At 37.9% G+C, this 12,193-nt stretch overlaps 1 protein-coding gene across 6 annotated transcripts in view; it reads right to left on the reverse strand.

Moving 5' to 3' along the window:
* Positions 1–232: 232 nt before the first annotated feature.
* The window catches only part of ANKRD44 (ankyrin repeat domain 44), a 317,527-nt gene continuing 305,566 nt past the window's right edge, over positions 233–12,193 (reverse strand). For 4 of the 6 annotated variants that reach the window (XM_079925376.1, XM_079925378.1, XM_079925377.1 and 1 more), the window contains 6 exons: positions 11,583–11,666; positions 10,436–10,581; positions 9,874–9,956; positions 7,832–7,914; positions 6,872–6,963; positions 233–3,167 (listed from right to left, as the gene is read on the reverse strand). In XM_079925376.1, coding sequence (XP_079781502.1) covers positions 3,109–3,167; positions 6,872–6,963; positions 7,832–7,914; positions 9,874–9,956; positions 10,436–10,581; positions 11,583–11,666 — 547 coding nt within the window. In that variant the 3' untranslated portion in view covers positions 233–3,108. Of the gene's footprint in view, positions 4,488–6,871; positions 6,964–7,831; positions 7,915–9,873; positions 9,957–10,435; positions 10,582–11,582; positions 11,667–12,193 lie in introns of all 6 variants that reach the window. The other 2 variants (XM_079925380.1, XM_079925379.1) reach the window with 1 other exon arrangement.

Raw genomic sequence — 12,193 nt, forward strand, 5'->3', positions numbered from 1 at the left:
TTTTATGGAAAAAGTTGGAGGCATAAACAGGTAAAATAAACATAAAATATCTGTTTGAAATTTTTTGCTCTAATTGTGATTATATAAACAGAAATAGAAAATACGGAGATACACTTCTATCTTGATTATTTTCAAAATTCAAGGTTATTTGGCTTTGGCAGGGGACAAAGGTTTAAGTTAGCAGAATAAGTGGTAAAATTAGCATAACTGGAAAAATTAAAGACAACACAAATTGCAACAATATTTGTACCGCTTTTATTTGTAAAAATAACCATCTGAATGCATTTCCATAGTATATTACAGCTAAGTACTTCATTACATTATTAGCATTCAGTAGTTGAAAAAGTATTAAACTGTGCTTGAGAAGATTCAGATTGGTTCAAAGTCATTTCCTCATTTTTACAGTCATGGCATTTACCAGAGTCATTCAACTCCAACTTACATAAGAAAACATTACAGACAAAAATCCCACTGAAATCATCCAACAATATTTTATGCTGTTACAAATATGTTATGCAAAATATAACACTGGCACCAGATTTGTATCATCGTGCTTTACAAAGGTATATTGCACATGCTAAAGCATAAAATATATAGACGAAACTACCAAACAAAAGATATTTGCATTGAATTTTTAGATCACTGCATAAGAAACGCTTAGAATTACATTTTATACACACACTCAGATTGTCACTATCTTAAAATGCTCTTGCCCTATAACACTGACCTATGGTTTACAGTTTTGTAAAAAGAAAGCAGTTTAGCACTGCAATATCAAACAATTCCTATAGAAAACTTTGCATCTTCATTTTCATTTCAAAGCAGGTAAAAGGGGAAGGAGGAAAAAGACACTTTATACATTCAAAGAAAGGCGGAAATGAAAACTCACTGGTATTATATTGCTCTGATAACACTCAAATGAAAAAAATACCAAACATTTCACAGAACATTTTCAGAATATACAAATATAAAAAGGCACTCTAACTTCATATTACAAGACAAAAAAAGGGATGAGTTCTTCAACCAACACAACAGATAAGCAAACCTAGTTGCTCAACAGTACGAAGAATTACTAGTGCAGCAAATCCATTTGATGTTCTTGTCCTAATTTAATAATAAAATAATAAACCAAGCAGCTGTTTACTGCCTAAAGTACCAAAACATACTATGGTGCCCTTTTAGTAGTGATAAATAGAAATCCCCTGAGCTATTTACTGTGGAATCATAGCAGATTTTAGGCAATTTGGAGATAGTAACATATTCACCCAGGATAGGCAGACACCGGCGAATAGGTAAGTGCGATGAAACATGATCCCCGTGGCTGTGGTTAAAATACAGTCTAAAAAGAACACATTAAGGTAAAAGCACAATGTTTTCTGTTTTTGTTTTTCTTAGAAAGCTATGTGGAAAATCTAGCTTTATTTCTAAGAGATGTATGTGAAAAGCAGAACTCATAGTTTTTAAAGTCGTTTCTTAAAGGAAAAGAATTGGTCTGGGGAAGAGGGAGAAAGAGAGCGGGGGCGAGAGATGGATTCAGTGAACAATTCATACCATGATTTCATTTTGTTCCTTTGTCTTCCTTCTTTCTAGCAGTGAAAGAGTGGGGAGAAGTCAGAACGCAGCTCCGTGGAGATAATGTCGCGTGGCTGCCACTGTTTTGCCGCAATGTTTCTTGTTCTCTGTGCTACTCTCCAGGGAAAAATGGTAATGCTGCTTCACCATTAAAGCAGGCGTCGCATATCCTGCTTTAAGTGCCAACTGAGCAAGATTTCCATTCACTTCTAGAAAAAGACTCCGCAGTATATCGTGCTTCTTCAGTGTTAGATCTCCCTTATTTTCAGGGTTTTGGTAAAGATAAGGTCATTACTGCTCATTAGCAATTTATCCACTTTTTCGAAACTCATCTTCTCGAAACAAACAGAAAGGACAGAGGGAGGAGGGGAACACAACACCAAGAATTAAAAAAACAATATGGTGGTGTCAGAATTTTTCAGTGAAATTAATACCAGTTCTTAGAAGTCCTCTGAACAAGTTCTCATTTGTGAAGAACCCAGCATGAGTTTTTAATTAAATCCAGGATATTACAGAGTAAGATTAAAGTCTTTTACAATTAGATGAAATATACAATACAGTATCTGTATTTGATCCAGACATGATAGAACACTGTTTTAAAAATATCTCACATATATTATAAGATAGAAATTTTCAGGGTGAAAATGGAATCGATTATAAAACGTCGGAGAGCACTACATTAATGCAACATGTTTCTTTCCTGTCTCTTCCTCAAGTGGAAAATAGCATGAGCTGGTGATTTTTATTTCTCTTCTTGGTACATGTGCCCACGCACTGACATAGTTTCCCATTAGGTTGCTGGGATCATGTGAGATTTTTTCAGCACATTCAGGATAATTTCTATATCTTTCTTTGGGCCACTTTTGGGCATATGATCCAGTACACACTTCAGTTTTCATCTCGCAGAAGATCACAGGACTGCAGTGTCTTTTAAGCTCTGAGCTGGCTACACACGGGCTGAGCCACTGATGTTTTACCCCTTTCCGACCGACGTGGAAGACCCTGAGGGCTGGCTGGAAACCTTAGGAGTGGAAATGCTGCTGGGCTTGGCCCCAGGACTGCGGGCCAGCCCAGGGAGAGTCCTGTGTATTTTCCGGCTTTTTCATGATTCCAAGTAAGACAAGTAGGAATTAAAACAGAGAACAAACAATGGATGTTTCCTCGGCATTTGTTTCATTTCAAATAAATACAAACACATTTACATCAAAAGTATATGAACATTTTCTCTAGTTTGGCAAAAAAATAAGCTTGTAGTCAACACATTATCAGTTACAAATGTTAAGCCATCAACTAGAAATCTGTGTCATAAGAAATATAAAACACAACAAAGACTGTTACGCAAAAAGATTACATTTTAACTCCATAGAAAAGCTATTTCAGTTCTCACTTCCACTTCGAAGGAAAACAATTTAAATCTTCCATTTTAGACTGAAGCATTTTGGTCCTCGTGGATAGCTGGTTGATGAACTACAGACATATATATATATAAATACATACATATACGTGTGCATGTGTATGTGCATAATCTAAAAAGTCTCATTCTTCTTTTTGTACAGCTATTCCAGGTGTGGAACGGGGTCCATTTGACCTAGAAGCTTTGGCAGAGGGAGCAGACACAGTATTCACTACGGTGACTTCATCATCAAGCAACTTTAATTGGCCTTAATTTCCACATTGCCCATTTCTACATCGTGCTTTCACTTTGTTCCCTTTTGGAGTCACACTTCCACTCACTGGGGCATGACTTTGACCGAGAAGCTCATTTAACATTTTACTATTGATGAACAATACTGATGGTTCTTATGTTTTCATAAAGTTGGTATTTTGATTTACAGACAAATTAATAAAGGGTAGTTTCATATTATATTTGCGTTATGTCTCAAAGTTTTGGTGCAATATAATTTTCACCTGAAATGTTACTGGAGAGATTTGGGTTCGATCACTCGGGTGAAAATTAGTCACAGGCTTGTTATGGGGATCACTGAGTGCTACCTTTATGTTAAATGAAGAAAGCAAGTTCAATTTCCGTGAACTTTTCCCTTCATCTGGCAACTTTAACAAAAATCCTCAAAAAGAAGTTCTGGATATTTAAGTGCTTACTATAGATAGGATATGAATAACTGGACTCCTTTAAAAAGATTATTTCTGAAGATGAAGGCATTATTTCTGAAGATGAACACCTCTACCTTTGGCTTCTAGTAAGGAAGTAAACATCAAAGTGAGAAGAGGTTTGAGGCATTTCCTACCCAGCCATTCCCTCCCCTCCGGGGGGACATGAATGTCATATTGATACACTTCTGAGAACTCACCGCCGAGTGAGTACACGAAAAAAAATCTTTTAGAGACCAGTTCCCTCTCAGTTGCACTATCCACAAAGAAAAAGAATTAAATGCATTTTTTTATTCCTTACTTAAAATGAGAGGTAGACTTTCACAGAAGTATCTCAGATCTAAGGAAAATATGAAACAAAGCAAAATCGAGGCCCATCTGTGTGAGTGCTTTGCCCTACAGCCTAGCTGCCTTCCCTCGGTTTAATTAATTCCTTCTCTACTGGCTTCTGGAAGCTCGGGCCCATAATAATACTTGAACACAACATAAACCTGGAATTCAAGCTTCTTTCCCTTCCTCCAACATGGGTGATCAAGGAAAAGCTTCTACGGTCCAAAGTCAAAACGTTTCCGAATCAGAATCATTTTCATTGTACCCATCCTCCGAGCCTACGTTGTTACTGCACAGGCTAACCATGCTACCCAGGTTGGAGAGGGTCGTCCTGCTCAAACTGTCTTTTTTAAAACAAACGAAGTTGACAGCCGTCATGGTACTGGAAGGAGAAAAAGTCATCATGGTAGCCAGAATGAGGGCCAGGCAGTCAGCCACGTCTTTGTTAGGAGCGCAAGCCAGGGCCGGGGTATGACCTGGGCGTAAATGCAGACAAGGCAGTGGTTAGTCCAGGCAATCCAGAGGTGGTGTGAGCATCCCACAGTACATCTCGAACGACCTCACACGCAGAGATGTATGTCAAGTTAGAAATCATGCCAGGCAAAGGAGTTATTTCCCACAAGTCATGCTTAGGGTGAGGCTGGAGGGGACTGGGAGTGGGAGACATTTGATGGAAGGTTTCGGGTTTTTTTCCTGCTTACATGACAACAACAAAGCATTATATTATCGGAAGTTAGGCAGAATTTCAGTCTTCGTCTAGTGAACAGAAACACGAGGGGACGGGGGTGGGACACAATTCCACAAGAAACAGCCACAGGACAATCAGAAAGATGTTTCCACCTGAGAGCACACGCACACACCATGCGCTTCGGGCTGGGGCCAGAGCACTCTCATTCTGAGAACAATGACTTTCCACTGTAGGTAATCGTGTGTCAGATTAGAAAGGATGTCAAGAATCAGATGTCTGTAAGAGTCAGTAACACCCTTCTGTCACTTCATACATACTTTCTATAAAGTATGCACAGGTAACTGGTTCTGGAGAAATGGAATCATTTGAGTAGATCAGACACAGGAAAGCACTTGCTGTATGTGATGAAATGTACTATCATTTAAAAGAAACTTAAACAGCATTTTAAGTAATATCAACACCACCAGCCAAAGTCCCGAGTCCTAAATGTAACAGATGTGTGGAAATTGCTATTTGCCACAGAGTTGTCATTCTCTGCCATTTGGACTTGATGGGTCCAGTCCAGAAAAGAAAACTATCTCAACTCACGAAGCAGGTGCCATGGGGAGGTAGATAAAGTCTTCTGACTCCATCTACTCTTATTCACCCTTTATTCTACTGGCTGGAAAGGGGTTCCAGCCCCTTGTGCTGGCTAAACTTCCTACTAACCACTCGCTCATTTATTCAGAGGCACTGGCTCAATAAAACTTAATTTTTTGCTGTGTTACCAGCATTTGACCTGATTTCTGCTCCTCTCCCCCCCTTAACAGATGATTCCTTTCCCTGGTATGAAAACAAACAAGAATGGACAGATATCTTAACATTCCATTCCACAAAGGTCCGTGATGAGTAAAGGAATTAAGATTGTAGTGCTGTACAAAATTGTCCCAAATGTTCCTAGACGTTTGGGATGTAGCTAAGCTCGGACACAAGCTGCAGTTCTACAGGCCTGGGGCTCTTGTTCCTAAGGTTGCTGTGGGCTGGACAAGCTTCAGATACAGCAGACTTACACTAGTTTATTCTGGTCTCTTTAGTCATTTTGCAGAAAAACTGTGGGCCTCTACATGCCAACCCCAAGGTGTGTATGTATATATATATATATATATATATATATATATATATATGTATATATATAGTCGTGATAAGAAGGTGAGGGAGGGTGAGGCAGGAGGACCAAGGAGATGGAGTAATAGAGAACTTTCTGCACCTCCTACATGAGTCAGGTTGGGGACAGAGCGGGGTACATGCTAGGATAAATGGGGCTGCAAAACCAAAACTAATAGGAGTTAGCTAATGATGTCATATGGCTGCTTACTTCTGAGAAATAGGCATGAGCTGCTAATTCCAATACCTGTAATAAGCAGTTAATTGAGTTACGTTAATACATTTTAAAATACTTTAATTAAATGCTACAATTAATGCCACATTCAAAAAATTACGTAATTCATAAATAACCAGAAGTTCCTCTTTTGCTCCCCAAGGTTCAAAGGCATGGCAGTTTAATACAATTCTAGTATTCATTAGCTTTCAAAAGTTTTCAGGAAGCAGAGTAGAAAGCTTCTGTTAAGAGTTAGCTCATTTAGAAACGGAACGTGCTATAGATCAGAAGAAGCCTTTCAAGCCTAAATGTTAATTTAAAAATTTTACTCATGTTCCCCAAATATCCATACCGGAAATATGAGTTCTGATCTGTTCTTAAAAGAATAATAATAAGAGGTTTGATCTCAGAATGAACTGAAATACAAAGATTTTGTTTTAATTCGAGCCCTTGAGCATGCACTCATGACATGTATGATCCCTGACTCTTCAGCATATGCAGTTAGAATTGGGTTTGAATGCCAAGTTGAAAGTTTTTGAGTGTGTCTAACATATTTTAACCACCACGCTGAGGAGTTTGAGACCAGCTGCTGACATTACATGCACATGGAAGGCACTGGGGGGCTGCAGGGAGACTATATGTCTTACAACGACAGACAGGACAAATTATCCTTGTTTGACTGCTCACACACAGGGAACTTCCAAGGGGAAGAGAGTTCTCACTGCCTTTTTATCTAGCTCCTGGCTTTCTCATTTTCCTCTGGCTTCACCGCAGGTGCGAGGTACCTGCAGTAATGGCTTACTTTTTCCACTTACCATTTTCATCTACAGCAAGTACGCAAGCCCCTTTGGCTAGCAGCTCCTCAACGACTACCTTCAAGCCATTGCGTGCAGCAACGTGGAGGGGTCTAAAAAAGATAACAGCGAGCATCAACTATGATATATATTTGAGTGAGAATGTGGCATTTTGGGTAGTCTGAGTGGCTAAAAGAAAAGACTTGAGAATCTATAAATAGCACATGAATATTTTTACTTTTTCAAAAAAAGATATTTGTTCACCACATCCTTTCCAGGTGCTAATGATCCAGCTGTTCTTCCACGTTGGCCCAAATTTCTCTGCAGATATTACAAATACTCTACACCTCAAACAACCCTAGTGACAGGACACAAGAAGCCAGAAGAAGAACTCAAGCTCTGGTGTGTTTTCTAGAAGGTTCTTTACCCCTTGCTTTCTAGGTCAGCATTTGAATCACTGTTTCACACAGTTCATCGGTATGACTGGTATCACGATCACCCATATTACATAATCTTAAACCTCCTTGTTATTACTAAAGGCACTAAATGATGTTTTATTGAATTTAGAATACCTTAAAGAATAATATTATACCCAATATATTCTGCTATGCTGCTTAAGAATCTTAATGAAAAAAAATCCTAATATTCCTTTGCCCCTAAAACGAATGCATAGGTAATTTCCCAAAATGGAAAATGAAGCAGCTTTCGGGTCTTTCACGGTAAGGATTACACTGAATTATATTAAAATATAATTAAGAAAATAGCTTAGAAATGCTTCAAATGTATTCTGGGAACCTGATTTATAAAACTTGTTTTCCATTTGTAGTTTATGTGACCTTAAACTTCACAAAGGAGAAGACAGGTCTGTGCCTTTCACCACTGTGCTCCCAGCTCTAGCCTGGCATACAGCAAATTCTTATTGTTTGTTGAATAAATGACTATGAATGTGGGACTTGGTCAAACTTTAGTAGCCACACTTACGTCTGCAGTGCATTGTTTTTTGCATTAATAAGGCTCTCGTCTTGTATCTTGTCAAGTATTAACAAGGCACATTTTTCATGACCCTAATGAAAAAAAAAAGATAAGAAAACATGGGACAGAGATACAGAAAAGTTCTGGAAGAATCACTTCATTATGCTTTAAAGTTAAAATGTATGCCCCGTCTAATAACAAAATAGGCTATTTTCTGAGTAATTCTTTTTTCTTCTGAAAGCAAATGGTTAAACAGCCTTAGATTTTCAAAGATTCTAAATAAGGTCTATTAGGACTTGATGAATATAAATCTGATCTAAAATATTGTTATTTCTAAGATAACTTTTATAATTAATGTCCAGAGAGCTGAAGCAGAAGCTAGCTCAGCTAGGTCAGCTGGTAAACAGAGAGTAGAATTAGGAGTGTCCTTTAAATTCTTCAACAATGCTTTTTAAACACAAGTCAAGTCCCATATCCTTCCTCAAGCCTTCAAATACCACGTCAGTGATCCCATCACTGGAATTCCCATTGTATCTGTTACCTGTATCATTCATCATCACTGGCTGCCTTATATTATGAAGAGAATCTTTTTCAGGAAAGGTCATTCTTTTCTTCCTCATCCAGAAGATACCTCTGTTATCTTATGACTAATGATGGTTGATAACTTTTTAAAAATCAACTGATGAATCAGAGACACTTTCACAACTTCAGGCCTAGTGCCCTGTTAAGGGGTCGCCACTTCTTAAACCCTTGATACTCGAAATGTGGCCCACAGACCAGCAACATCAGCTTCACCTGGGAGTTAGAAATGCTGAATCTCAGGTTCCCATCCAGCCCTCCTAAATTAGTATTTGTATTTTAACCAGATCCTCAGGCAATTCATTTGCACAATAAATTCTGGGAAGCACTGTACTTATACTCACAAAAACACAAACCTTGAAATGAATTTCATGAACCTGAGCACATTTTGTGGTTTCCAAAGGCTTCTCAGAGCATGAAATGAGAAAATGCAACCAATGAAAGGAATAGCTGAGACTTCTGGTACCACTGGGTATAGATAACACCTTTAATACTACAACTATATTGAAACAAACCACCATCACTGGTGATAACTGGCATCATATTATAATGCCTTATAAGAGAGACACTTAAAGATAATTTTAGAAGTGTCCATGGAGTTTTCATTCTGATGTACTGCTGGAGGAGGGTAAATGGTTGTAACCTTATTATGGGGCAATTTGGTCTTAAAAATGTTCATAGCCTTAGACTCACTAATTTCATAAATAGGAATTTATTTAGATTATTATTATCTACACTTAGCATCATTTATAGCAGCATATATTTGAAAACAAGTAAATGTTTAACAATAGGGGATGGGTTGAATAAAGGACAGCACAGCCCTAAGGCAGAATACCACACATCTTCTAAAACACTATAATATATGATGTCTAAAAGAAAGATATTCATAATATATGATTCAGTAACAAAAGCAGGTTGTCAAACAGTATGATCCCACTCTCATAAAATCATACATTTATCTTTTACAGAAGCAGGAACCTTGAGCTACATGTGAACACGATGCTATTAAAAAAAACAAGCACATTCTTTGCATTGAACTATGCACCAGAAAAAAGGGGAGAATAGAAGCATACATGAGCACATTTATTTGCCTCATAGGAGAGTATTTTTTGGCTGTGTTATTACAATGTGTTCAAGTGGAACCAAATGAAAGCATGTGGAACTGATAACTGAGCTCCTAACCTGTGTTTAAAAGCAAAATGTGGTGCCACAACCATGAAGACAAATACAGTGGCAGCATCAAGCCAGACTGTGGCAAGACTTCAAGTGGCAAATGCCATGAAAGGCATAGCCCTTCAACCCTTGTGTGCGTCTGCCCTTTGCTTCCCCCTTTCAGTTCCACTGAGAGTGACAACAGACATCTTAATTAAGAGCCACGATACACGCTTCTGAGATAGATAGATTTAGGTATTATTGTTATTATCATTATTATTATTCTTCTAAATAACAGTGTTTCAAATTCATTTACATACTTTACTACTAGCCAAATGTAAGGGTGTGTTCAAGTCCTTATCCTTTACAGCCAGGTCAGCCTGGGCACTGTTCACCAAAATATCTGCAGAAAAAGCCAAAAGAAAGTTACTCAGACTACACGTTAATTACATGCATTTTGGAGAAGTTACTACCAAAACAATAACACATTTAAATTTGTACAGCCCACATAATCATATTTAATATTATTGAAGAAAAAAGGAGCAATTTACTGCCATAGCTATTCTATTCAAATCCAAGGTCCACAGGCATTAATTTTAATTTCCTTTACAATTTTGTTATTTCCAGATAAAATGATCCTGTTCTATTTGGTTTCTAAATGTTGAGAGATTTCACTGTGGAAAGGTTGGCTCGGTTTGACAAAATCCATCAATAACCAAGTTAACAGGGGACTGAAGATGACTAGCAGGTAGATCAGGTGGCCTAAACAAAACGTCGGTCTTTTTTCACATGTATAAACCAAGAGGATGACCAATTGCTCGATTTTCCATGCCTTTGGTTTTGGATAGGCATAAACTCGAAGTCCACAAGTCAAGCACGTACCCACAGCGCTGGCCTGCCCGTTCTCAGCAGCCATCATCAGTGCTGTTTTCCCTGAATTGTCTGTTGCGTTCACTTGAGCGTTGTGTCTCAGAAGAAGCTGCAAGCACTCCACGTGATCAGCAAATGCTGCTGCATGAAGTGGTGTCCTAACGATTTAAAACAAGTATGATTTTAACTTCCTGTAAACACACTCTCTTTCTATATATGCCTGAGAAACATGTGCATAGTATCGTCTTAGGGATTTAAAACTTATCAGCTTGCAGAAATGGTGATCAGGTTCCCCCAAAGGCCATTCGGGGTGGACAGTGAAGTGTCACCGATGTGAACAGCACCACCAGATTTGGGGGGTATAGGAAGCGGCCCTGATAATACAATTAGCATCTTTACGGACTCTTTAATCTTGAGTTCCAGTGATTTCTCTCTCATCTTTGATAAACATACTTCCAAAATTAAGCCTTAATTGTGTAGACAATTGGTTATTTTTAAAAAAGCCTACATCATTTAACGTGAATAGCTGATTCCTTTGGGAGGACAATTCGGCATGATTTATCAAAATTAAACACTATGACCTTTGAACCAAAAAATTCCACTTCTAGGACTTTATCTCCCAGATACACTTGGTCATGTGAACAGACAAATGTACTAGACTGTTCACTGCACCACTCTTTAAAATACCAAAGTTTTGAAACAACCAAATATTCTTCAAAGCAGAACAGGCTGATTAAATTATAACATATCCAGTCAATGGAATGATATGCAGCTTTGAAAAGAACATGGTAAATACATATGTTCTGGTATGGAAAGATCTCCAAGATATGCTGAAAGCAGAGCATTTCTACAGAATGTTCTCATTTGCATAAAAAGAACAGAAGCATATATATTGTAGCTATGTCTAGAAAATATTTGGGAGAATATAAAAATTTAGAAAGAACAGTTTAGAGTGGATTTCTCAGTGGAAGAGGCTGGGGTTTCTGGGCTAAGAGGGTAATTTCTTTAAATTATATATTGTTTATTATACTTAATTTTTAAAACCATGCTTTTATATTACTTTTTCAATTAAACAAACATAGATGTTTGGCCACTCTGCAACCACAAAGCAGACTAAGATTCATCAAGACAAGAGTCATGCCATCCTAGGATCACTTACCTGCCTTTGTCATCTCTACAATTGACGATACTGGAATCTATGGCCCCAAGTAGCAATGATGCACAATTCTCATGATCATTTATTCTAAAATGAAAATAGATTTCAAATTTTAAAATCTTGCTCTCTAAAAAATTATATAACCCCTCCTACTCCATCTTCCTATGCACTATATGTTTAATAATCTGACGCATTAAAAAAAAACTGATGCAAATATCTGCGGTCTGTGTTTAATTTATGATTAAAGAAGACAATTTAGGTCATACAAATAAACTTTCTCTAACATGTTATGAAGTGGGTCGTCTCTACTCTCAAGAATCCTCAGAACTGCCTGCCTGAGGAACTATTAAATAAACTTTGTATCACCTAAATTGTCTTCTTTAATCATTTTAACAGTTTTGCCGATGGGAATGAGATTCAAAGCTGACTGCAAGCAAGACACACAGGCAAGGTGCCTGCTGAACCCTCTGAGTTCATTGTTCCTCCTGTCATTACCGAGGGCCATGGGTAAGTCACTCTTAGACTTGAGCTCTGCTCACTTGCGTGCAGCTTTCCAATCCAAACAAACTTTCCCCAAAAATTATTAAAAGAAAGGGTTTATTAAAGTTCCCAGA

This window comes from Stenella coeruleoalba (assembly GCF_951394435.1).
Source record: "Stenella coeruleoalba genome assembly, chromosome: 6".
Taxonomy (NCBI): Eukaryota; Metazoa; Chordata; class Mammalia; order Artiodactyla; family Delphinidae; genus Stenella; species Stenella coeruleoalba.